This window comes from Panonychus citri, unplaced genomic scaffold, assembly GCF_014898815.1.
Source record: "Panonychus citri isolate SS breed McGregor unplaced genomic scaffold, ASM1489881v1 Contig00001, whole genome shotgun sequence".
NCBI lineage: Eukaryota > Metazoa > Arthropoda > Arachnida > Trombidiformes > Tetranychidae > Panonychus > Panonychus citri.
This window is the reverse complement of record NW_026515406.1, coordinates 377,621-402,541: the sequence shown is the minus strand read 5'-3', so window position 1 is coordinate 402,541 and position 24,921 is coordinate 377,621. Positions and strand designations below refer to the sequence as shown.

The 24,921-nt window shown below is 30.3% G+C and overlaps 9 protein-coding genes across 15 annotated transcripts; 4 read left to right on the top strand and 5 right to left on the bottom strand.

Annotated features, from left to right (window-relative positions):
* The first annotated feature begins 28 nt into the window (after nt 1–28).
* Nucleotides 29–766, top strand: LOC128385810 (uncharacterized). The gene has a single exon (XM_053344736.1). It carries the CDS (start codon nt 36–38, stop codon nt 660–662), a length of 627 nt encoding a protein of 208 aa, XP_053200711.1. The 5' UTR covers nt 29–35; the 3' UTR covers nt 663–766.
* On the top strand, nt 765–3,651 carry LOC128385776 (probable tubulin polyglutamylase ttll-15). Its single transcript, XM_053344692.1, is given in 9 exon segments — nt 765–918; nt 1,114–1,240; nt 1,308–1,646; nt 1,711–1,863; nt 1,929–2,048; nt 2,184–2,329; nt 2,393–2,561; nt 2,632–2,972; nt 2,974–3,651. Coding segments are annotated over 8 exon segments (1,653 nt in total). The 5' UTR covers nt 765–918; nt 1,114–1,210; the 3' UTR covers nt 3,329–3,651.
* Nucleotides 3,652–3,877: 226 nt separating this feature from the next.
* LOC128385767 (NEDD4-like E3 ubiquitin-protein ligase WWP2) lies at nt 3,878–8,435 on the top strand. Its single transcript, XM_053344681.1, has 3 exons — nt 3,878–4,033; nt 4,451–5,447; nt 5,849–8,435. Exon 3 carries the CDS (start codon nt 5,894–5,896, stop codon nt 8,213–8,215), a length of 2,322 nt encoding a protein of 773 aa, XP_053200656.1. The 5' UTR covers nt 3,878–4,033; nt 4,451–5,447; nt 5,849–5,893; the 3' UTR covers nt 8,216–8,435.
* Nucleotides 8,436–8,670: 235 nt separating this feature from the next.
* LOC128385786 (splicing factor 45-like) lies at nt 8,671–10,565 on the bottom strand. Its single transcript, XM_053344704.1, has 3 exons — nt 10,259–10,565; nt 10,033–10,149; nt 8,671–9,959 (listed from the first exon to the last, which is right to left on the bottom strand). Exons 1-3 carry the CDS (start codon nt 10,385–10,387, stop codon nt 8,847–8,849), a joined length of 1,359 nt encoding a protein of 452 aa, XP_053200679.1. The 5' UTR covers nt 10,388–10,565; the 3' UTR covers nt 8,671–8,846.
* Nucleotides 10,566–11,633: 1,068 nt separating this feature from the next.
* Nucleotides 11,634–13,854, top strand: LOC128392794 (uncharacterized). 2 transcript variants are annotated; one of them, XM_053352909.1, is made up of 5 exons: nt 11,634–11,852; nt 11,979–12,230; nt 12,348–12,465; nt 12,723–12,856; nt 13,139–13,854. In XM_053352909.1, the coding sequence occupies exons 2-5, from the start codon at nt 12,167–12,169 to the stop codon at nt 13,495–13,497; spliced, it is 675 nt and encodes a 224-aa protein (XP_053208884.1). In that variant the 5' UTR covers nt 11,634–11,852; nt 11,979–12,166; the 3' UTR covers nt 13,498–13,854. The 2 variants fall into 2 exon arrangements, with proteins under 2 accessions (XP_053208884.1, XP_053208955.1); XM_053352980.1 differs by lacking the exon at nt 11,979–12,230 and having other exon boundaries at nt 11,635–11,978; nt 12,349–12,465.
* Nucleotides 13,855–14,165: 311 nt separating this feature from the next.
* LOC128392696 (uncharacterized) lies at nt 14,166–15,060 on the bottom strand. Its single transcript, XM_053352803.1, has 2 exons — nt 14,375–15,060; nt 14,166–14,305 (listed from the first exon to the last, which is right to left on the bottom strand). Exons 1-2 carry the CDS (start codon nt 15,057–15,059, stop codon nt 14,178–14,180), a joined length of 813 nt encoding a protein of 270 aa, XP_053208778.1. The 5' UTR covers nt 15,060; the 3' UTR covers nt 14,166–14,177.
* Nucleotides 15,061–15,838: 778 nt separating this feature from the next.
* Nucleotides 15,839–16,551, bottom strand: LOC128386680 (uncharacterized). 2 transcript variants are annotated; one of them, XM_053345757.1, is made up of 3 exons: nt 16,215–16,551; nt 16,051–16,145; nt 15,839–15,982 (listed from the first exon to the last, which is right to left on the bottom strand). In XM_053345757.1, the coding sequence occupies exons 1-3, from the start codon at nt 16,549–16,551 to the stop codon at nt 15,974–15,976; spliced, it is 441 nt and encodes a 146-aa protein (XP_053201732.1). In that variant the 3' UTR covers nt 15,839–15,973. The 2 variants fall into 2 exon arrangements, with proteins under 2 accessions (XP_053201732.1, XP_053201724.1); XM_053345749.1 differs by having other exon boundaries at nt 15,839–16,145.
* An 8-nt stretch (nt 16,552–16,559) lies between these two features.
* Nucleotides 16,560–18,237, bottom strand: LOC128386669 (uncharacterized). Its single transcript, XM_053345738.1, has 4 exons — nt 17,966–18,237; nt 17,765–17,882; nt 17,308–17,441; nt 16,560–17,203 (listed from the first exon to the last, which is right to left on the bottom strand). The coding sequence occupies exons 1-4, from the start codon at nt 18,045–18,047 to the stop codon at nt 16,788–16,790; spliced, it is 750 nt and encodes a 249-aa protein (XP_053201713.1). The 5' UTR covers nt 18,048–18,237; the 3' UTR covers nt 16,560–16,787.
* Nucleotides 18,238–19,747: 1,510 nt separating this feature from the next.
* LOC128386561 (uncharacterized) lies at nt 19,748–24,656 on the bottom strand. Of its 5 annotated transcripts, none has more exons than XM_053345612.1 (7): nt 24,205–24,656; nt 21,693–22,160; nt 21,255–21,395; nt 20,933–21,081; nt 20,704–20,851; nt 20,495–20,628; nt 19,748–20,417 (listed from the first exon to the last, which is right to left on the bottom strand). In XM_053345612.1, the coding sequence occupies exons 4-7, from the start codon at nt 21,006–21,008 to the stop codon at nt 19,999–20,001; spliced, it is 777 nt and encodes a 258-aa protein (XP_053201587.1). In that variant the 5' UTR covers nt 21,009–21,081; nt 21,255–21,395; nt 21,693–22,160; nt 24,205–24,656; the 3' UTR covers nt 19,748–19,998. The 5 variants fall into 5 exon arrangements, with proteins under 5 accessions (XP_053201587.1, XP_053201613.1, XP_053201604.1 ...); XM_053345638.1 differs by having other exon boundaries at nt 20,933–21,057; XM_053345629.1 differs by having other exon boundaries at nt 24,399–24,656.
* Between the last annotated feature and the right edge of the window lie 265 nt (nt 24,657–24,921).

Below are 24,921 nucleotides of genomic sequence, written 5' to 3'. Positions count from 1 at the left end.
AAAGTATTGATTGTTTCTTCAAGAGAGAAAGCAAAATGAATCTATCGAGTAAAAATGAGCTTATTGACAATCTTTATAAAATCGGTGCCATTAAGATTGAGGAGGTGGTCCTGAGATCGGGTGATCGTTCACCGATTTACATTGATTTACGCAAGGTGAATAGTTATCTTGCTCTTCGTCGATCAATGTGTTTGTCCATGTGGTCAATGATTTGTGATATTCAATTTGATCACATTTGCGGTGTTCCATTAACAGGAATTCCATTCGCGACAATGATATCGGACAATCATGACGTTCGAATGTTACTGAGTCGACGAGAAACAAAAACATACGGAACCAAATCAAACCAAATCGGTGGGGAATTCAAATCAGGTGAAATAGTGATGGTTTGTGAGGATATAATCACCAGTGGATCGAGTATCATGGAAACAATTGAATCTCTCAAATCAGTTGGTCTGGTGGTTGAATTTGTTTGTGTTTTTGTTGATCGAGAACAAAAAGGCGTCGAGAACCTGTCGAAAAAAGGAATCAAAGTGAGGTCACTCATGAAAATTTCCGACATTTTAAATCGCCTCGTGGAAAAAGAGATCATGAAGGAAGATGAAAGAATCAAAATAACCGATTGGCTTGAAGAAAATCCTTGTGAATTATCAATTGAATAGATTGATGATCAACTTGGTTAATTGTTACACATCAATAATCATATCGTGTGTATAAAAAACTATGAAGCAATAAATGGAAACATCAATTTAAAAATCACCAACAATTTGATTGTCATTTCCTCTCTCAGATTATGTTAACTTCCTAAATCTAAATCAGACTGTGACTATGATTAAAATCTAATTGTCTAACCAAATAGCTAATCATTTGGTTGATTAACTTACTCTCCATGTGTAAACAATTTCATTAACAATCAAGGTAAGTTTGTTTATCCACAAAGTTGAAAATCAAGTTTCATCCGAATTGCGATTAAGGTGAAGCTCCATCTTCAACCTACCTGTAAACAGAATCATTTCAATTCTTGTGTAATAATAATCATCATCATTTCATCTCTCTCATCATCATCATCATCTTCTTCTTCTTCTTGGGTCAACCATTTTTTTCTATTCTAAGCTTTGGCCTAATTTTAATGTTCTTTTATTTTCGTTTTATCATCAACATAATAAGTTGACCTTTTTGTTTTACCTTTGTGTCTCTTATTGGTCTTAAAATGTTACGAAAACGTAAGGAAATCACCAAGGTAAGAATTAGATTTTTAATTGTTGACAAAATTGTCTATCTATTGATAACTGTTAATTGTTTTACAGGAATCAGATGAAGAATTGAAATCAAATTGTTCTGATGGTAAACGATCAGGTAAAAAGATTGGTGATAAACAATCAATTCAATTTTCTGCAAGATCTCATCTTAATTTCATCACATTAATTGTTACAATTATCTTAATTGTAACAATATTTACTGCAAGGATTGTGTACAAATTAGCTGATAATGAGACAATTGATTTACCAAATCAACTTAATCACCTTAATCAACTTTTGATGAGTGATGAAAATCTGTTAACCAAAAACAATGGATCAACATCAACAAGTAAACAACAAATAACAACAAGTGACAATAAACCAAGAGTCTGGATTGCTGGAAGAAATGTTAGTTAATCAACTAATTGTAGTGATCATCATTTTAATTGTGATTGTTTCTGATTAATTGTAGATGGAATCTGGTTACTTAAATCATGTTATTGAGGCTTTCGATCGCCTTGGCTACCAAAGGGTCGATGGATTAACTCAAGATTGGGATGTCCTCTGGTCACACGATTATCCATTTGGTAAAGAGTTTTTTACTTCACTTAAACCTCATCAAAAAGTAAGTTGATCAACAGTTAACCAATCAATTGATTATCAACCGATTAATTGCTATCTAATCAACAGGTTAATCACTTCCCCGGGTCAGGTTATATCACCAACAAAGTGAGTTTGGCAACGACTTCAATGCCTCATATACCAAAAGCTTTTCATCTTCCCAAAGAAAAGGATAAGTTCATTTCCTATGTAAGTTTATCCAAATGAACTCGAACTCGAACTCAAGTTCAACAAGTGGTTGTGAACTCGAAATCTTAGGCTGTATTTCTCTCTCTCTCACTCATCTTATTAATCTTTTGATCTTAATCTATTTTATCTCAATAGGCCAATGCTAATCCAGATAGATTATGGGTGAAAAAGAGCAACAACCACCGAGGGATTAGAGTTGAAAAAATTGACCAAATGAATTTAGATGAGACTGGACACTTTGTTCAAGAATATATTCAAAATCCACTTTTAATCGATGGAAAGTAAGTTGATAATATGAATGAGAGTAATTAGAACTGATTGTAAATGATTAATCTATTTGTTAGGAAATTTGACATCGGATTATATGTAATCCAAACGTCCATTAATCCACTTCGAGTTTACATTTACGATAAAGATGCTCTTCTCCGTTGGTGTGGAAACAAATATCAACCTTTCAATTCATCTGATTATGATTCTTATGTTGTTGGTGATGATTACACACCAATTTGGGAGGTGAGTTAATTGTTTAGATAATTGAATGAATCGATTAACTTTCCTTTCATTTTGTCTTTTCATCCTTTAGATGCCAAGTTTGAGTAAATATTTCAGTGAATTGAATTACAATATGAAGCAAACTTTGAACATTTACTTACGATCAATTGGTAAAGATCCTCAGGTCATTTGGAATAAGATGGAAGAAGCAATTTCCAATGTTTACCGGGAGAAAGAAGCACCGATGGGACGATTATCGACAATGGCTTTTCCTAAATCGAATAGAAACTTTTTCGAAATGGTTCGATTTGATTTTCTTGTTGATGAAGATCTTAATGTTTATCTAATGGAGGCCAATATGTCACCAAATTTATCTTCGGCTCACTTTGCACCCAATAAATTACTCTACGAACAAGTAATTTATAATTTATTCTCTCGTTGGATTAACCAGAATCGATGGAATCAAAGATTGGAATCAATATGATTCAGATTCATGGAATCTCAGAGTCTCGGAAAAAGACTTAGCCGTTAATGAGGATCTTTGTACCTCCGATGAGTGTTTCATGTCATGTAGATCAGATTCTTGTCGATCATGTTACATGTGTCTCTCTGATGGCCTGAAATTAACCCTAAAAGACGCTTATCTTGAACACAATTCCCGTTGGAACTCAAAGCGACTCTTACCTTCAACGAAGGAAAATTCAATTAATCCAACAAGTGGAATCAATCAAATTCAAATCGATTGGTTCAATGGAAAATGTTCAATCAATAGTGATTGGTGTTCATGACCCACAGTTACTCAAAGAAAATAATAACATGTTCTCATTTTTATACAGCCAAAGACTTAGAATCTGCAACTAACTGTTAAATCATCCACACAATTAAATTTAATCAATGAGAGTTAAACTGACCAAGACAAATGATAAGAACCAATGAGCTCTCATTGTAACAATAAAATCTCCTTAATGGTCATCCTATTAGATATCAAAAGTTACCTTTACCTGCACGAATGATTTGAACGGGTGGTTGCGAACTCAGAGTCTTTGGCTTTAAAATTTTATCGATTCTATTCATTAATTTGTTTCTCTCTCATTTTCGTAATTTCGAATAAAAATTTTTCTATTCTTTTCTAAAATCTTTGCTCTTTTCTCTCCATTATTCTCAATCTTTATCGTTATCATTTTCAGTTATTAGATTTTTATCATAATAATAATTACGATATTATAATGTAACGAAATAATTAACAGTACGAATTGAAAATTTGACATTTAAATTTTAGAAAAAAAAATTATTCGAAAAAAGTTTCAATTTCGATCGGTAGATGGAACACTTTCATGGAATCAAAAAGTAAACATTGAATGTTAGTCATTAATGTTTATCTATTTGAAATGATTATCTAATTTAATTGTAACCTCTTTTTACTAATTTTTCTGGTCTACAATTAAGCTAATAACTCACCTTTTTGATATAATCGTGTTGGACTTTCTAACTGGGTGAGTAAATTGTTTTCTCCAAATTGATTTCTCTCTACATATGATTAGAATGTTGTTGTTTCTATAAGAGAGTTTATTGTGTTTTCTTTTTTTTTCCTTGTTTTTTTCTTCTTCTTTCTTTTCACTCTCCTTGGTTAAGTTTTCTATCATCTTCTTTTCTCGACTCTTTCTTGTCTTTCTCTTCTTATCCCCATAATTTGCCTCTTTTTATTTTGGTTCATTTTTTTCTCTGTCTGTCTCAAAAATATACTCACTTTGAGACTTTTCTCTCTCTCTCACCATCTCTCTGTCTATCTCTTTCTCCCTTTCAATTTGTAATTTTACTCTCCCTTCCTCCCTCCCTCTATCTCACTTTTCGCATCATATTGACGTTTTTTCATCTTTTATTTTCTCCCCTTGTTGTTACTTTTGCATTAGGTAATAATAAAAACATCTCATCGTGAAAGAAAAGGTTATAATCTGGCGATGATCTTTAATGGTTATTCTCATTCCTTTGTGTCTCCTGATATAAAATAAATTCTCCAACTGTAATTTACACTTAAATTGAAAAGAAGAAAAGTGTTTTTTTCGTTTTTTACACTTATTCATTTTCTAATTGTATAGAAAAAGGATTAGAACATATTATCAACCAGTGATCTTAATTCAATCATTACGACAATATTCATCCTATCAACACACTCACACCAAAGTGTCATCATCATCATTAACAAGATCGTTAAAAGGAAGAGTTGATCTTTAAAAAGGCCAACAGAAATCACAACTTCTAATTGTTTTGTCATCAAGAATCTACGATCAAAACACCATCGCAACAACAAAAAACATTATTCAACCACCTCCATCATTTACCTTAATCATCATAATCGTCATTCACCATCATCATCATTTGGTTTTCTCATTGAGGAAGTGTTTTTGCTTAGATTGATACTATAACTTACTCACTTTTCTCTCTCTCTCTCTATTCTTTTTTCTTCAACCAAAAGTCTGCTTGATTTTCTTAAAACATTTATTTCTTATCAATTTGTGTGTGTAAGTTGATGTATTGTTTTAAATCACATGCTTACAAGTTTCAAGTTCTGCTTTCCAGTTATATGATAAGTAACCATTGATATTCATTGAAGGTTAACTAATATCTTTCTAATACTATTTTTCTTTTATTGAAAAATTTTCGATCTCTGATTAATCTTTTTGCTCCTTTTTCAAAGTCAATGGTTGATTAAGGTTCAGCTTTATTGTTCTTCTCTCTCTCTCATTCTCTTGATATTATCCTATTTTCTTTCTCTCTCTCACACTTTTATCTCTCTTTCTCTCCCTATTGTGTATAATCTACTTTACTTGATTATCTGTGACAGTTGTTCTGTTCAAGTGCAAGACTCATTTGTTTGACTTTTTGTCACCAAAAAGAAAAGAACCCGAGGTATCGTTTTGCAATTTCTGTCCTCATCTTCTGTTATCATGTTATATATTAGATGATTATCAAATTTTCTTTCTCAAGTTGTTCGATTAACCAGTAATTCTAATCCACCTCCATCATCACAACAACCTCCCTCTTCTTCCGACTGTCTCTCTCTCTCTCACTCTTCTCACTCTTCTCTCTCTTTATTACTCTCTTTTCCAATCTGTTCCAATTGTCCTACATTCCAACGTTACTTTTTTTTAATCCTTTTCAAAGTGACTCCTCAACTTTACCTGTTACTCAGTGAGATAAAAATAGCAAGTGAGACAGTCAAATTTGTCCCCAAATTTGATCAACTGTTTGTGTTCTTCCCTCTTTGTGATTGCTTCTTTTTTCCTTTCTTCATAAATTTTCTCAATTAGTAATTAATATTATTATCGACAAATTATAAATTATATTTATCAATAATGGGCTCATTGCCGAAATGGTCATTACTCGATCCAAAGCGAGTTCACTCTGGTGCTAGTAGTGGTAACGATAGATCAACAAGCAACAATAATTCAGCCTCAACATCCAATTGGGTCAATGGAAGCTCATCATCATCATCATCTTCATCTTCTGCAATAGTTAATGCCTCATCATCATCATCGACCTCATCTGGTAATAGGCCTTCACATAATGATATTAAACCTACAACTAGCAACAAAGACAACAATTCTAACATCAACACTAGTGGTTATACTGCACCAACTGGAATCAGGCCTAGAGTGGAAGATGATTCAGATGAAAATCTACCACCAGGATGGGAGATTCGTTATGATCAATATAATCGTAAATATTATGTTGATCATAATACAAGAAGTACAACCTGGGAGAAACCACAGAAATTACCTCACGGCTGGGAATTAAGAATTGATCCTCGAGGTCGAGTCTATTATGTTGATCATAACACGAAAACAACAACTTGGCAGCGACCAACTGAAAACACTTTACGTATTTTCAATGAATGGCAATCGTCTCAGGGTCAAGTTATGCAACAATGTGGTCAACGTTATATGTATGCTACACCACAAATGGAGAGAGGAGCATCTTCATCAGGAGCAACATCATCATCATCATCAAATAATTTAACTAATGGTGGACAAAATGGTGATCAATCACAAGAAGCTGGTTCAAGTGTTTCCAATACCACTGGCAATAAGATTGTCTCCTCTTCATCAAATTCATCCTCATCTTCAACAATCAATTCAACCCTTGTGGCTTCCAGTTCCGGAGGATCCTCCAGGGAAGTAGTAATCAAATATGAAGAGGAACCTTTACCCGAAGGTTGGGAGCGACGTCTTGATCCAAATTCTCGTGTTTATTATGTTAATCATAAAAATAAGACAACCCAATGGGACGATCCAAGAACCCAAGGGAAATTTATACCTAACTTACAAAGTGGCCTGAATGGTTCAAATGTTTTAACCGGTTCAACCAACTATGAACTATTACCTTTACCAAAAGGTTGGGAAATTAGATACACTAAAGAGGGTGAAAAATATTTTGTTGATCATAATAGGAAATCGACGACTTTTCAAGATCCTAGGATTCCAATTGAAAATGGTGATATCGCTGCATCCGTATCCAGTATAACCTATGAACGTTGTTTCCGTGCTAAACTTCACCAATTCCGTTACCTATGTCACATAAATGCGCTGCCTTCCCATATAAAGATTTGCGTCTCTCGTACCAACATTTTTGAAGATTCTTTCCATCAAATAATGAGAGTTCCTCCACATGAACTTCGTCGACGTTTATTTATAACCTTTAAAGGTGAAGAAGGTCTCGATTACGGAGGAATAGCTCGAGAATGGTTTTTCCTACTCTCCCATCAAGTACTAAATCCAATGTATTGTCTCTTTGAATATGCCGGTAAAAACAATTACTCCCTACAAATTAATCCAGCCTCTTCAGTTAATCCTGATCATTTATTATATTTCCGATTCATTGGCCGGTTTATTGCAATGGCTTTGTTTCATGGTAAATTTATCTATTCAGGATTTACTTTGCCTTTCTACAAACGCATGTTGGGTAAAAAATTGGTCATGAAAGATATTGAATCAATTGATCCACAATTTTACAACAGCCTTGTCTGGATTAAAGAGAATAGTCTTAAAGACATTGAAGATGAGATGGAACTTTATTTTACCGTTGATTATGAGATTTTGGGTCAGCTGAAAAGTACCGAGCTTAAAGAAGGTGGAGCCGATATAAGGGTAACCGATGATAATAAGGATGAATATTTAAGACTAATCAGTGATTGGAGATTTAGTCGTGGACAAGAGGAGCAAACCAAAGCCTTATTAGATGGTTTCAATGAAGTTCTACCATTGGAATGGTTACATTATTTTGATGAAAGAGAATTGGAACTTCTTTTATGTGGAATGCAAGAGATTGACATTGAGGATTGGCAAAAGAATACAATCTATCGACATTATTCTCGAGGAAGTAAACAAATCCAATGGTTTTGGACTTTCGTCAAAGAGGGTATGGATAATGAGAAAAGAGCTCGTCTCCTTCAATTTGTCACCGGTACCTGTCGAGTGCCTGTAGGCGGTTTTGCTGAATTAATGGGTTCCAATGGACCGCAAAGATTTTGTATTGAAAAAGTTGGTAAAGAAACTTGGTTACCCAAAAGTCATACTTGTTTCAATAGACTTGATTTACCACCTTACAAATCTTATGAACAATTAGTTGAAAAATTAACCTATGCCATTGAAGAGACTGAAGGATTTGCCCAAGAATGAACAATTTATCAATCAATCAATCCAAAAATCCATTTACCAATTTACTTTCATCATCCCTGATCCAAGCAGAAAAAAAAAATTAATAAGCAAACAAATTGTTACCAAATTTTGACCAACAATTATATTTATAAAACAAAGAGATTACAACTAAATATTATAATTGGATCCTAATTTGTAAACAATAACAACGGAACAACAATCAACTGAATTTTAAACCTTATCCATTCAATTGATTTAATTATGTTTGACTTTTTTCCTCTCCCACTTTCTCCTTCTCTCTCACTTTGTGAATCTCTCACTTAATTTCCTTTTTTTCTTCTTTCTTATTCTGTGAAAATTTAGCTTAAATAACGAAACAAATGATTATGTATATTCTAATTAATTAATTAACTAAAATCTGTGAGAAAAACAAATTATATATACAATTTTATGCTTGAAAAAGAAAACTCTATTGGTTATAAATTAAATATTGATTATTGATTTTAATCAAAGTCTGAGATGAAACGAGCGGTAGAAATGTTAATTTACATGAGTGATAATCATGAGAATAAGAAAAACAAAACTATCGAAAATGGAACATTTTCTTTTTCTTTTTTTTTTACCTGGTGAATTATGATTTTGGTTTTAATTCTCAATCATTAAGTTCTAATCGTTTGAACTTTTCTACATCATAGAAACTTATTTTCACCACTCGACCTCCAAAGTATCGACCGTTTAAATCAACGACCGATTTGATTGCTGCTTCAACTCTTTTGAATTCGACGAAAATTCTGACCGCTTCTTCGGGATGACCACCTTGAATCTCGTAGATTACACACCTTACCACCTCACCATATTTTGAACATTCTTCTTTCACTTCGGGTTCCAGGTCATCGTCGACTTCGCCGGGTCCAACCATGTTACGAAGTAGAACAACTTTTGTCGGATTTTTCATTAAATCAGTAATCGATTCAACTGCCGCTGATAAATTGCCTTGAACGGGATTTGATGAAGATCCAATATCCGAGTATAAAGATGATACTGTTCCTGGAAATGGTTGCGGTGGGGTTGGAGTCGATTGTGGTGGAAGTGGCGACGGTGGTGGTGGTAATGCTGCTGATGCTGTTCCAGCGACAATTTTACCGCCTCGTTTACTCGTTTTCTCCACCTCAAGTGCTCTACTTATCCCCTGTTCCTCTTTACCTAAACCTTGACCTTCCTTATAACCCATTCGAGCCATGATCTTTGCAGCAACTGAACCTTTCGGTGCAGATGAGGAAGATGATACAGTTATAGGTGATGCTGATGATGATGATGACGAGGTATCCATCATTTCATGAGACGTTGATTTAACTACAGTTGATTCAATCAGTGAAGGTGGTGGAGCAATTGCTGCCCCTCTAGTGACCACTGGTGCTGATCGACCAGAATAACCTGAAGGTTTAACATCTTCCTCTTCATCATCACTATAAGCATCCACCAGTGACCTGGAAAACATTGAACCACCTGTTGGATTGACCAAAATTCCCGATGATAATGATCCTGATGAGTTAGAATTTGCTGATGTCGAAGATGATGATTTATCGATTGGACGTCGTCTTCTATGTTCATAATCATCTGAATCACGATTCTTTTCACCTTCTATTTTAACTTTATCCGGATTATTTGGTCGATCTTTGATTATCTTCTCATAATCATTGGGAAATAAAGGATCATATTCTTGTGTAACATCCCAATCACCTCCTAATAAAGATCCATTTGTATTCTGTTGAGAGAAATTTTTCCAATATAAATAAATAACCTGTTCGTTTTTTCATCCACAAATTGCTAACAATCACCTTTCCATGATAATCCAATATTGAGGACAACGGTGTTTCCTCGACGATCGTTTTATTCTTGAATCCGAATCCAGGTCCACTATGAGGCCCGACAGGTCGCCTTGGAATATTTTCTCTCTGTAATGGAAAAGATATTTTTTATAGAAATTGTATAGATTATCAAATAGAAAATAGAAAACAATTGTTTTCAATTCCATTTTGAAATGATTTCTTTTTTTTCTCTCACCTTGGCTTGATTTTTCTTCTTCGATAATAAATGTGTCTCTAACAATTTAATTCCAGACCATTCAGATGATTTAGAATCTTTAATTGAGTCACTTTTATCACCGGTAATTATATCATCATAAAGAGACATGATGACATTTACTAACACTTTTCAATCTCTATGAATTTGGTAAAAGAGAAACTAATTAACTGTCTTTGATATTTAGTTAAGAACAATTTATTCTCATGATAATCATTTAAATTCAATAACAATCAAGAGTTAATTCACTAAATATGAAAATGAATTGTTCACATTTGAAACATTGGAATTTGTTTGTTTACATTTGTAGTTCATTTGGAAAACAATAGATGGAATTAGATTAGAAGTAAAAAAATCGAAAATTTTTGTTAATCAAAACTAATTAATTCACAATTAAGATTAATTATCTTTGTAATAAATTAAAGGTTTAGAAATTTTTTGCTTCTCCTTTTAAGTTAATTAAAGTTTGATAATGTTTGAGTTAATTTGATGGTTTGATAAGTGAAATTAAAGTGAAGCAATTAAATTGTCAAGATGGAGACAAAAAAATTGATTACAATTAAAAATTAATCTTGTCAAGATTAAGAAAACTAAATTAATCTCGTCCTAATTAATAGTATTAACTAAAAAACACCAATTAAATAATGAGACAAAAGTTCAAGGATAAACAAATGATTATTAGGAAAAATTAACTAATCATTTGATTATATTTTCGTAATCAAATCAACCAAATGTAAAGAGTTGTAAATGCGAAAAACAATTAAAAGATAATCACCATAATCATCTCCTTAATCCAGTAAAACAATTAAGGAAAAGAAACAATAAAACGATAGAATTAGTGATTTAACAAGAGATGATCATTTGATATCGAACAATTAAATTTAATTGTTACCAAAAAAACTTTAAAACTTTTCCAATTCAAATGAGAAGAGTAACAATTAAACCGATTTAAAGTAAACAATTAACAATTAAAGTGAAACAATTTGTTAAATTTGTTAAATTAATCGTTAAATCGAGAAAAAAAGATCAATTTAATCACGTAATCAGTTTCAATCGAATCAAATTAAGTTAATCAATCAATTTGCAGAATTTGTGTTTACCTTAAAGGTAAAAATTAAAAGAAAAAATTTTCTTATATAATTAAGTTAATTACTTTTTAAGGAAATTGCTGATGTATAAATACATTTACCGATGAACAATTAGTTTAACCTTGAATTAGTTAATAGAATTAAAGAAAATTGTTAATCAAGAGAAATGAAAATAAATTAATGACAAGAATTAATTTTCGCGCCAACAAATTTGAAAGAATTTCAATCAATCACTTTGTTTGTTTATCTTTTTAATTCATTTCTTTAACCATTTACTTTTTGTTTCACATCAAGTGTTTAATTAATCAAAAATGGATTAATTTCTTGTTTTCTTCTTTTAACAAGTTCAATTTCTGTTTCACTCTTAATTGTGACGATTAAAGAGAAAATGATTAACTTGTGATCACGTTGATTCTTTACTTTAATTGCCGAAAAAAAAAATGGCGAGAGAGGGATGTGTCTCTCCAGCGACTAGAGACTATGAGATTGTAAGATTATTACTAATCTTTTCAATCAGCTAATTATTTTGTTTTCTTTAATGTTAATTGTTAAATAATCTATTCTTTTTCTATATGTGATACTATCAAATTCTTTTCAACTATAAATAATTAAAGGTTCGTATGAAAGCTTCTCAGTTTAATCCATAACCGCGACATTCTTACATCTGATTCTCTTTTTTATTTTCTTAACAAATTCTATTCTCTTTTTTTTTCTTCTTCTATATTTTCGTGTTTTCTATTCTAATTTATAATCGACTTTGATTTAATTCTTCTAATCAATTGAAATTCTCCATCATTACACCATGAATATCCATACATTTACCTGTTCTATTATCATTTTGTTCTTGTGTTTTATTCATCAATCAAGTAAGTCTCTTTAATCTGTTAATGTTTAATTTCTTTTGATTTGACTTTCGTTAAATTGTGTGGTTATTTATTCTCTCTTTTTTCATTTTGTTCTTCTTTTCGATTGTAACAATTAAGGTGGTCAAGATTGTACAAATCAGGAAAACGGAATTGATGGAACCGTCAAACAAGTACTTCTAATGAATCATGATATCCCACTTCCTGTAAATTCAAGTGTCATGAACGATTGGTGCAGGTAAGTGTTTATTAATAAAGTTAATCAACACAATCAATATTCAATCATCGGCATGATTTTCAATCATTTTAATCACGGATGTGTTTACATTTCAAATCTTTAATCAACAAGTGAAAATGTTAACATATAAGATAAACTTGTTGCTTTTGTTGTTTTTCTTGTAAACATTGTACCAATCATATCGATTTTGTCTGACAATTTAATCTGATTACCTTTATGTTTAATTAATATTATTATTATTTTTTATCAATTTACAGTCCATTTAAAACCTTAAGTCGTCGAGTATCAAAATTCAGTAAATGTATGCCTCCGTTTTTGGCCCAAGTCGTCGTTGTCCTAGGAAGTGGAATCAAAAAGCCCGTTAAATATATTTGCAAAGCAAATAAAGCAAGTAAGTTGATTAGTTGATCTCTTAATTGATTGAAATTTCTAATCAATAACTAGTCGATCATGAAAACCATAAACGAAAGTTATATTGAGTAAAGAGTCAAATATAATCAATATTACATTACTAACATTGAAATGATCTTTATCAACCTAATTATTAGTTTAATTGGAGCGTTTGATAACTAGAGTTTTTATCTGTTCTGTCCAACAATTTATTGATCAACAAATTGATTACTTGTTCTGATTTTAATGATTTTTTCTCTATCTGATTCTCTCGTTAATTTAGAGGCCATTGAAAATTATGCTTGTATGACAACTAAATACCTCGAACGATTTAATCGTCGTGAATCTTTTTTCCTTGATTCACTTCAAATTATCTCGAAAAATGTCACCGATGATCAAATATTACCTCATTTCTGTTGTGCTGTCAACACTTTGCTCCATGATATTTACGCACTTGAAAGACCTCGTTGTAAAGACAGTTCAATAAACACCAATAATTTCATTGGAGATATGGTCAGTCTGGCCGTGTCCGATGTCCTCGATTTGATGTGTGGCTCTTTCCGAAGTCATAAAGCTTGTCAAGAAAAAGCCCCTCAGGCACTTAAGTTTTGGCAGACAAAGGAGTTGATACCGTTGATCTAAGGAAATACTCATTTGTATCAAGTATACTCAAAGTGGTCGGACGATTATCATAATCTAATTTACCATCTCATCAGATTGATTATCAATTTACTTTCATCACGTTCACCACCGTTAATTTGTTTCTTCATCTATTAATCATTATCATTATCATCTCATCTCATCTCATCTTATCATCATCATCATCATCAATATTTAAATTAGCAATCAATTAACTCCTTGAGATACTTGATTGTTAACCATTTTTTTATATGCCTTTCTTGTTATAATTAATATAACAATTAATTATAAATCTATTACCCTTTGCACTTATGTACAATGTGATTATCTTTAATCACACAATTTAAATCCATCTCGATTAACTCAAGTCATAATAATGAAACTTTCTAGTGATTATAAACTCAACCAATTGTATAAAACCAACTTACAAATGAGACACTATTTTGTAAAACATTGTTTTTCTTATTTAATTGACAATTAAACTGATTGAAATTAATTTTTCGAGAACAACAATTAACAATTTGTTGATCATGATAAACTTTTGTCTCCACCAAATCAATAACAAAAATCCAATATTGGATAACATTTTAAATGAGATTACAAGTAGAACCATAAAAGTTGGATAACTTTTTTCCCCAACGAAATCATGAAGAAAATCAACTAATTTTCTTAATTGTGATTAACTATTGTTGATTAACTCCATTCGGCTCTCCTTGCATATTAGTTTTAACTCGATTTCCATTGAAAGAATCTCTTATTTCGGCAATTATTTCCTTCATTCGGCCGAAAATTTGTCTAAATCTCTCGACGACTTTTTCAATTGTTAATGAGAAAGAAAAACAGATTAAGCTTATCAACAATTAACCAGCAATTAACTTACCAGGATTAACTTTTGTTGGATCTCCAGGTTTCATCGGTTGTCCATTTTGATCCATAGGTTGATCTTGATTAGTGGTCATCATATCAGCTTGTCTCTTGCGTCTTGATAGCACTTGATTTTCTTGATCATTTAATCTTGTCAGTGGTGTTAATTGTTGCTTTGATTGTCCACCTCGTCTAATTATCCAATCAATATTGGCAACGATTCGCGATCGGACCAATAAATCATTTGAAGGTAATTGATAAGTTTCAATGTTGCTCAAAATGTAAGATCGATGATTTTTATCCTCCTTATGATCAAAATTGTTTGATCGAGCAATTAACTTGGGTTTAATTACATTTCTCAGATCAATTTGATTTGTCTCATCGTTATTATCATCTTGGTTAATCACTGTTGTTGTTGTGGTGATTGATTGTGGTGATGGTTGGGTTAATTGTGGAGTTGATTGTTCGGCTTGATTGTCTTCCACTGGAGTTGAATCAATTACTGTTGATGATGACTCTTGATCATCTGAATTAGGATCATCATTAATTAGCAGTGATTTAGATACATAACCTGGAACATTGAGTAAAATTGTTGTGAGAACAATTAAAATTAACAAATATGAGTTTCTCATTGTAATCAAATGATTTATATTGTTACTTGTCCGATAATAATTAACCAAATGAAACAATTTCAATTGCATTGGTTTGCTTTTAATTTCATCTAAATTAATATCTAATTGTTTTACTGATTCACTTTTTTTTCATTGTTTAATCAGTCGTTTAATTTAGTTTAATTATTATTTCATTATCAAGGACTGATTGTTTTAAAGTAATTAATTGTTTGTTTGATATTAATATGAATCTGATTGATTATGTTATGTAATTACATTGATATCGTTTAATTGTTTTCAAACATTCAAGTACAATCAATTGTTGACCCATGGTAATTGTTTTGGTTATTAAGATAATCAATTGACCACAATTACTGATTATTATTAATACTTGATGATTTTTTTATTCTTGATTAGTGATGTTAATTGTATTATGGTTCATATATATATTTATATTAACTAATCATTACTGGATTTAACTGAATTGATTCAGCTTACAATCAGTTTTTGATTTGATTTGATCGGTTGTGTCAATAAAGTATCGTTAATTGTTGTTAAATTGTCAAAACTTAAAAGTAAACATTGTTGACAGAAATGTAAATTTATCAACGACGTGACTTTTTTGTTCAATGTTATTAATACAATTAGTAGATTATTAATAAAATTAATTGTTATCAGGAAAACTGTTTTCTCAACTAAATTAATGTACTATGAACCTAAACTTTAATTGTTTTGATCATTTATTGATTTAGTTTCGGATAATTATTAAAGTTAACAAAAAAAAGGGATTTAAAATTGATCAACTTCAAATGTTATTATTTTTAAGATGAGAAACAGTTTATTGTACTTGAAACTTTGGATTTATTGATTTAGTTATAGGATAAGAGAATCAAATGGAGAAAATTTGATTAATTTAATTGTTTAATTAATTACAATGATTGAGAAATGAAAACTAATTAATTGTTGAGAAAACTTTTGAAAGAGTTTCTTGAAGACAGTGCCATCTATGAATTCTGAAAGAAGGAAAAATTGAGCAATTAACTGTTGGACTTTTAATTTCTATTGATTAACTAATTATTACCGTTGAATAGTTAGTTTTGATACGATTTCCAATGAAAAAATCATTGATTCTAAAGACTAAGTCTTTGATTCGATTGAGAATTTGTCCAATCTTTCCTGTGTTAGAATGTGAAAGAAAATTAAAGTTACTGAACAATTGACATTTTCGACCGACAATTAACTTACCATGATCAGAGTAATTATCTGAAAGTGATCTGATCGGTGGCCTTTTCGAAGATCCAATAAAACTTTTCCAATCTTTCGATGGATATTGTTTAGGATTCTCAATATCAGCTTGTCTCTTACGTCGCTCATTAAATTGATTTAATCTTTGGTTACCTTGGCTAGTTAATTGCCGATAAATTAACTTAATAAATAAATCATCTGATCGATAATAAATTACCTTGACTTTAAATGAGTTTCTCGAATCAATTGTAAAATCAGTTTGATCATCATCTTTACTAATCACTGTAGTAGGAAAAACTAGAATTAAAATCACCGATAGAAATGAAATGTTCATCATGACAACAATTAGATTGAATTACTTTTAATATAAAAAAGATAATCATAATGCTAATAACAATTAAATCGATTGTTTAATCAGCTTTCAATTTGTGGATGCAAAAAGTACCAATGTACCAGTTAAATTGCTAATAAATTGGTAAACTTAAAATAATTTAGTTGATATTTTCTTGTTTGGATCGATATTTTTAAATAGTATTTCAATGAACATCAATATTTTTTCATTGCCTGAGGGATTTATGACATTTTGGTAACAGCACCGATGAAATAGGTTGCAAATGGCTCCTTGTCGATTGAGAAACCCTTTGGTGCTGGTGTCCGAAGGGTGGTCATCACTGAAGGTATTTTTTCATCACAAGTTTTCACATTTTTATAAGTTGAACAAACGAGATCCAAAACATCAGCAGCTCCTGAGCTGATTCTTTGATGAATAAATTTACCTGTGTGAACATTAGGTGAGGATGAACATTTAGCTGGTTCGATTTTGGTCAAACTGTCCAGAAAATCGACCATTGAACAACAGAAAAGCGGAAGAGCTTCGGCACTCGAAGCATTATTGGTGATATACTTTAGATTCTTGATCAGGTAACTTTCTTTCTCGTTTAATTGGTCGATAAATTGATCTGTCATACAGCCAAAGTTTTCCATTGAAACTAAACAACATTTTCACACATCAGAAGCAAAGAATATGCAAAAAAACAACAATAGAAGTAAAAAAATTCGAATAAAAAAGTTCGAATTCAATTGTTTCTCTTACCTTGTTTCTTTTCGTTGCAAATATATTTTATCGGCTTTTTCACACCATTGGAGAGAATCGTCAACACTTGAGCTGCGAACGGCTTTTCACATTTAGAGTATCGATTTACCTTTTTTCCGAGTGATGTAACGTCCCTTCGAGAATTAGATTAAAATTAAAACAATTACGAAGAGAAATCAAAACAATTAAGAAAAAGAATCTACACAAACGCCATCTAGTGATTCGAAATAAAACTAATGAGAGAACAAAATTTGCAACAATTAACCAGAAAATTAAATTGTTCGCAAAAAATTAGAGAATTTGATCTGTTAATTAGAGATTTAGAAGAAGAATCAAGTAACAAATTAAATTATCGCTTTAATGGTTGATTAGGATAAAAGTGGTTGAAGAATTCAATAGAGTAAAAAACTAATCGAATTGAAATTCGATCTTGATTGTTGAGTAACAATTAACTTACTTGCAGTATTCGGTGTGCTTAGCATCATCTTTGGGAAGTAATCTTCGTTTACTGATTAACAATAATACTTTAAATATTCTGTCCACTTCTTTTAATTGTTCCGGACAAGATAAATTTCCTAGAAAACAATTAAAATGACAGAATTAAAGTTAACAGTAATCAACAGAAAATGAGATGAAACAATTAACAATTAAGACAAACCTTTAGGTTTATTTGGAGCTGCTGATGAGTGATTAATAATATAAACAGTTAGCAAAAGGATAAACACATTAACCTTAATCATGATTAACTTTTTAACTGTGGAATTAACAAAAATTTCAAGAAAAACCTCTGAACAACCAACAATCAACTGAATAATTTAAATGATTTAGAATCACTATTTATACATAAATAGACAATCATATGGTGATTAATAAATCTATTAGTCTAATGATAAGACTAAAATACCACAGGAATCAAAGTTAATTGTAATCGAGGGGCGTTGATTAAGAATCAACAATTTAAACCTCTAAGGTAAACTTATCATGGAAAACTCTGAATTCTTAAAATTCAATCATCATAATTAACTTCAATTCAGTAAAATCATCATCATCATCATCATTAATTTGCATGGTTGAAGTCATTGGTATTAATATGATTAGTTGATTAGTTGATTAGATGAAGTTGTTACCCCGAAGGAAAAGTTTGAAAATTTCATGGGAAAAAAAAGTTTTTTTTTCTCAACTAAATTTTGAATTCTGATTAATTATTTCACAATTATCAACAATCATCAGATCTATCATACAAAAATCATACAACAATCAGCATAACCATCATGGCTTATCAACTGATCGTTGATCAATCTGATTGTTTTGATTGTCTTATGAATCAGAACCTTGATTAATAATTTCAGGGTTAATTGTAAAAAAAGTTTCTTACTTCAATTGTTTATCTGATGTCAATTGTAATACGAAAAATTGAAGGTTAATTAAGTTAAATTGTTTATAATTTAGCAGATCATATTGATTATCATTGATTGATAATCACTATTTATTAATAATGATAAATCAAAGTTTTAATTATAATAAAAATCTTACTTTTGACAAAACAAAAAAGATGATTGAAAGTCAATCGTATTCTGGACTTTTTTGCATCAATATTGACTCACCTACAAGTTATCATCAAATCAAGATAGGAAAAATACCGTAGTTATATATGTATGTATAAATAGGCAATGATTTTTAATTTTGTAATAGAAATCAACCAAATGAGTAATCTTCTCATGAACGAAGTGTGTGAATATTTACAATATGAGTAAACATGAATTAAAATCAATGCAAACTATTAATTTTGAAGTTTCTCCATTAAAAATATCAACACAACATCACCATGATGGAAAACAAGAGATATTTTGAAATCAACATTATCATCATTTCATTCATGTTTGTTTTTATTCTAAATCTACTCTTGTTACATTCACTTGATATTCATTTAATAATAATAAGGATTACCGATTACTATTTTAGTAATCATTAACTTGATGATAATCGTTATCATCATCATCTATATCTTTATCTATAATATTAGATGATTAAGGTTTAAGCTATTAGCATTATATGTTATTTGTGAATCACAAGTCTAATAAATACACATGGTTTAATTAGATTTGGCCATTTCGTCATCGTTTGATGCTAATTCAATGAGATATAAATGTTAGGCTATTTTTTGCATAAAAATATTCACCAAAAATGAGTAAACTTTATCTGCATTGATGATACACGATGCTGAAATTTATGATTGAACTCCACCTAATTGCCCCATAACCAGACGTCATAGTTCACCCCTTTACTCTTTCTTTTCTATCTCGTCCTCTTATTAATCTAATTAACATTTTAATTTGGTCAATTTAACACTCATTTTTTCATCATTAATAACTTTTGACTCTGACTATGCCATTGGTTCTGTTTTGTGGGCTTAGCTTTTCTTCAATCTTCATTAGAAAAATTGTGAATCGTAAAAATTGTTTATGATTAATAACAGATTGTTAACATTCTGACATTTAATTGGTTGACAATCAAGGCACATTAATAGTAGATTCTAAATTAAGTTAATTGTTAATCAATCAATTCCTTAATTGACTTCTCGATGTAATCATTGAAAATCAGCATTTCAATTCATTATTTACATAACTAGATAAGCATCAGTATGAATAAAATTACGTTCTAATTGGAAATCGGGTTTTAATTGTTCGCTAATTATTCAGATAAACTGGAGAAAAGTTGAAGTAATCTAATTACAAAGGCTTCGTCCTTCAGATCTCTTGGTCCTTTTTCATAGCTTTTGAACTGTTCAAAAATTCGTGGCGCTTTCTTATTACAAGTTTCCATGTCCGGATAAGTGCCACAGACCAAATCCAAAGTGTCTCTAATCGCTTCCTCGACTCGACTGAATAAGAACTGATTAGGAGTCGCAGTTTCATCTGAACATGGATTATGTTTAATCGTCTTAATTGCTTCAAATAGTCGATTAGTTGAACAGCAAACACCCGGAAGTACAATTTCCCGCGAGAAATTTGCCGAATTCATTGCATCAAATGAGTCTAAATATCGAGCCTCAATCTCCAACAATTTATCAATATAATCATCGTCCATACAAATATAATGTTTCCTGAAACCTAATTTAAGATATAAACGTAAAGATAATCACTTAATAGTAATAAACAAATCAATCACAATTAAATTAAATTCTTACGTTCAGTTGATCCTCTGCAAATATGTTTAACTGGTTTTTTAAGTCCATTGATTAAAATTGTCGCTGTTTGACCAACAAATGGAGTAGCACATTTAACATAAACACCACCTAATTTAGTTAATTGTTTCAAGGGTCTTGGTGACAATTTCACAAGAGGACAAGACAATCGATTAATCAGAAATAAAGTACAATTCAAGTTAATCACTTACGAACAAAATTGATCTCGAAGTTGATCATTTTTTGGTAAAATCCTTTTCCCATCCATTAATAACACTGATTTAGCTAAATCATCAATCTGATTTAATGCATTGATACAAGATGAACTTTTATCCCTTAATATTGAATCAATATTAGGAACTGCAATCAATAAAATCAATCAAACAATTAGCTGATTAAAAAAGTATTGGAATCACTTTTAATTGTTAAAGTGTAATTTACCTGATAAAATGTTAGTGGCACAATTAATCTGCATGAAAGTAACAATTAAAATCTGTAAAGTCCATAAGAGATTCATCTTGATTAATAGACACTTAATGGTTAGTTAAATTTGATACAATTAAAAACTAAAATAAAACAAGAGAGAGAGACTGAGAGTATAAAAAAGTTAATTGTTAATTAATATGTGAAGACAATTAAATGAGCGATTAAATTGTCGACGTTGTCAGAAAAAAAGAATTTAAAAAAAAAATTTCGTTCAACTCTTTTCCATTGATTGGAATGAAAATCAATTCAATCTGATTTAAATTCTGGTTTTTTTTACCTTGATTATTACATCTTTCTAGTTATCAACAATTAATCACAAGTAACTATCGGATGAAATTAAGATGATGATTAACGGCCAGTAAGCATGTTATGTATTAATCCAAGGTGTCCCCAAGTGGTTTAAAAGGTTAATTGTTACCTAGAAGAAGAAAAAATTAAGGAAATAAACGTATAATTTAATTAGAAAGATTGACAATTAACTTTTTCATTAAAAAATTGAATCGTCTCTGTGCTAATTGAAGTGTTAATATTGTCACATCTTTTTCAATTAATCAATAACTCTGATTCCGAGGTCTTGATTAGTCATTTGAGTTTTTAAATTCATTTGATTATCAACTGATAATTAGTTGAAATTCAAGGTTAATTTACACTATCAATTATCATTAATTAATCATGATAATTTATCTCATAGTCATATGAATACATTTCCAATTACCTGTTCATCTCAGGTGATTGTTCAATTAAAAATTGATTCACAATATAAATGATCATTAGCTTAATTGTTGGCTAATTATTATTCACATAAATAGTCAATTAATTGAAGAAAGTTGATTAATGTCTCATTCTTTAAATCTCTTGGTCAGTTTTCGTAATCCACGAAAAGGTCAACCAATCGAAATGCTTTTCTTTTACAGGTCACTTGGTCGGGGTAACGGCCACAGATCCTTGAGTCTAGAATCAATCTCTTAATCAATATGAAATTGATTAAGATCAGCTGTTCGATTTGGACAAGGATTATGTTTAATTTAGTTAATCAAATCAAAGAATCGATGAGTTGACCAGAAAAAATCATTTTCTTAGATGATTTTCTAAATTCAGTTCATAAAGTCAATTTAAAAAACGACCTCCAATGTCCACCAATCAATCGTCACCATCGTCCATGCAATAAAATGTTTCTTAAAACCTAATTAATGAAGATAAACAATTAGAAACTTAATTATAATGATTAAAGATGATTCTGGTCATTTGTTTCAATTCAATCTCATTGATTTGTCATTAGGACTTTGAATTGGAAATCCTTGAGATTGAGAAGAAGATTGAACGATTCAATGACCTTCCAAGAAGATTTTAATTATCAGCATGGTCATCATGATGATGGTCATCTCTTTCAAATTGATTCGTATCGTATACGATTGAGTAATAATATTGGCGATGACCTTAATCATTGGATGAAATGAAAAAGCTAAACGATGGAAATAATCTCATCATTTGATTCTGTTAATTGTTTACAAGGTTAATTTTCTAATTATCATCATTTTCATCATTAGATGTAGTCATTAATTGGTTAATTTGTGTAACAATTTAGTCTTACATTCAATTGATCCTTTGCAAATATGTTCAATTAGCTTTTGAAGTCCATTAGTAAATATCGTTGCTGTTTGACCAACGAATCGAATTGTAAATTCAACATAAACACTCAGTTAATCATTTCAGAGTTCTTGAGTACAATAAACGATAATAATCAAGTAGCTAATGTTGAGAAATTAAAACTAAATTAACGCTAATAACTCGCGAAATTGATCTCAAAGTTGGTCATTTTATCCATTAATTAGCATAATCAATAATCTGATTTAATGAATTAACACAAGATGAACTTTATCCTTCAATATTGATCCAATTTTAGAATCTTAAATGAACAATTAAATCAAAAACATCAACAGAATTCAACTTCGAACCATGATCAACTAATTATTTGATATAAAATCTTTAGGTCAATGGGAGATTCATTTTCTTGACGTTTTTTAGTTAATCATTTGGGGATTTTCAATTATTAGAACTAAAGTTCTAATATTTATAACTTTTGTTTACTTTTAATCAAATTGATATGACAATTAAAAGGCAATTTTTCAACCTGAATGATTGTCCAATTGTCCATTGATCATCAATAGCAACTATTAGATTGATTCACTCAAAGATACGGAACTTCATTTTTGATTTTTGATTTAATTAGTGGTACGATTTTTTTAATATCTATCTTAAACTAGCGAGAAAATAGTAAGAATTTTATTTTAATTAAAAAAAAAATTAATAAACCGAACAATCAATTAATTATTGTAAAAAAGTCGAAAAAAGTCAATTTTCAAAAATAACAAATTTCCAAAAAAAGTAATACTCCCCCCTTTGATTTGCTCGGCAAATTTTTTGGACTTTTTCGCTTCGATTGTCCACTAAATCTTTATTCTATCAATTGTAAAATTTCTAATTACCTTAATCAATTAAAAAGCCTTAGGTGATTATAATTAAGCTTTCAGAAAAATCAACTGATTAATTGATTTTCTAGGCCTTCAAACTCAGAAAAGTGATTTTTCTCGATTTTTTATGTTTAGTTCGAATTTTCGAAAACTGGTGAATTTAGATCGAGAATTTCACCCCACATTATCAAACTAGATTCTTGTGAACACAAATTGTACAATATAATTAGAATCAGATGAGTTTTCAAAAAATCATTTAAATTCAAACGTCCGTACCTTTGAGTGAATCACCCTAATAAATGTAAACTAATTGTCAAAATGAAATTGAAGGTTAATTATTATCTTAATATTAAATTGAAATGTAAACAAAATCAACTTAACCTTTAAACGAGAAAACAAAATCCAATGTTATTCAGGTTTAGAATTTTCAATCAATAATGATTAGAGTAATTTAGTTGATGAAAATCGTTAATTAATTAAATCTAATTGAAGCTATTTGAAAGCAATTCAATTCTCTTCCTATTTTGATATCAGAAAATATTTGCATCAGAAAAAAAAAACGAGAGTAAAGGATAAGCGGAAGAAGAGGTTAAAGGTTTAGTAAGCAAAAGGATTAAGATTAGTGATTAGCATTTAATTTAAATGACGATTAATTATGTCGGAGAAATTAAATTAATTTTTGGCCTCGAAATAAAGAAGAAAAAAAAATGCAAAAAACTAAAGCGTTTAAACTGAATACAAAAAAGAAACACTTACATATGATAAACACACATTACAAATGGATTTGGGTTCATTCAATAATCTTTAATCAGATTATCCAATTGCCTCAAGATTCACCTTTAACCTTGTGATTATAAATTCGTGACTGTTGATCATCATAATCCAATAATCAAAGTTGAAATTAATCATCATCATCAACATAACCACAAAATATACAAAATGTATGTTACCCTTTGAAAGTCATCGAAGGTCAGGTTACTGGTCACATTAACGGTTCACCATTATTACTCCTGTTTCAACCGAAAACTGGACATGATGGATTAGGTAAATATGATAATGAAGATAAAGAAGATGATGAAGATGATAATGGAAAGAAGAATCTAAAAAGAAAAAGAAAAGTGTAATGTCCAATCAAGAAGAAAATGGCGTCGACCAGAAATCAAGATGAAAACCTTTTGGTTAGTAACAGAAGAGAAAGTAAGTAAAATATATTTGGTAATATATTCGATTACAAATTGACCTGACGACCGAAAACAACATCTTATTGCCGTTAGGAGATTAATTAAAACACTAACAACCTTTTAAGAGAAACTGAATTAATATAAAACAATCAACATAATCAAGAAGAAGAAAAAAACATGAACCCATTTCCGTTTTCTCTTTCACCTTTATTACTCTTATTCTAATCCCGCCTTTTAGATTTTCTTTCATTTTCTATTCTTTTACCAACCGAAAAACAGATAAACAAGTTAC

Coding starts and splice junctions, on each gene's coding strand:
- LOC128385767 (XM_053344681.1), top strand. CDS start 5,894: ATGGGCTCATTGCCGAAATGGTCATTACTCGATCCAAAGCGAGTTCAC.
- LOC128386680 (XM_053345749.1), bottom strand. CDS start 16,551: ATGATGAACATTTCATTTCTATCGGTGATTTTAATTCTAGTTTTTCCT. Junction 16,146..16,214: donor AGATAATTACTCTGATCATG/GTAAGTTAATTG, acceptor ATTCTAACACAG/GAAAGATTGGACAAATTCTC.
- LOC128392794 (XM_053352909.1), top strand. CDS start 12,167: ATGAATATCCATACATTTACCTGTTCTATTATCATTTTGTTCTTGTGT. Junction 12,466..12,722: donor GTCATGAACGATTGGTGCAG/GTAAGTGTTTAT, acceptor ATCAATTTACAG/TCCATTTAAAACCTTAAGTC. Junction 12,857..13,138: donor TTGCAAAGCAAATAAAGCAA/GTAAGTTGATTA, acceptor TCGTTAATTTAG/AGGCCATTGAAAATTATGCT.
- LOC128386561 (XM_053345612.1), bottom strand. CDS start 21,008: ATGAATCTCTTATGGACTTTACAGATTTTAATTGTTACTTTCATGCAG. Junction 20,852..20,932: donor TGCCACTAACATTTTATCAG/GTAAATTACACT, acceptor TATTGATTGCAG/TTCCTAATATTGATTCAATA. Junction 20,418..20,494: donor TTGCAGAGGATCAACTGAAC/GTAAGAATTTAA, acceptor ATCTTAAATTAG/GTTTCAGGAAACATTATATT.
- LOC128392696 (XM_053352803.1), bottom strand. CDS start 15,059: ATGCAATTGAAATTGTTTCATTTGGTTAATTATTATCGGACAAGTAAC. Junction 14,306..14,374: donor TCCAACAAAAGTTAATCCTG/GTAAGTTAATTG, acceptor CAATTGAAAAAG/TCGTCGAGAGATTTAGACAA.
- LOC128385810 (XM_053344736.1), top strand. CDS start 36: ATGAATCTATCGAGTAAAAATGAGCTTATTGACAATCTTTATAAAATC.
- LOC128385786 (XM_053344704.1), bottom strand. CDS start 10,387: ATGTCTCTTTATGATGATATAATTACCGGTGATAAAAGTGACTCAATT. Junction 10,150..10,258: donor AGAAGAAAAATCAAGCCAAG/GTGAGAGAAAAA, acceptor TTTCCATTACAG/AGAGAAAATATTCCAAGGCG. Junction 9,960..10,032: donor TATTGGATTATCATGGAAAG/GTGATTGTTAGC, acceptor TTCTCTCAACAG/AATACAAATGGATCTTTATT.
- LOC128386669 (XM_053345738.1), bottom strand. CDS start 18,047: ATGATTAAGGTTAATGTGTTTATCCTTTTGCTAACTGTTTATATTATT. Junction 17,883..17,965: donor AGCTCCAAATAAACCTAAAG/GTTTGTCTTAAT, acceptor ATTGTTTTCTAG/GAAATTTATCTTGTCCGGAA. Junction 17,204..17,307: donor TTGCAACGAAAAGAAACAAG/GTAAGAGAAACA, acceptor AATGTTGTTTAG/TTTCAATGGAAAACTTTGGC.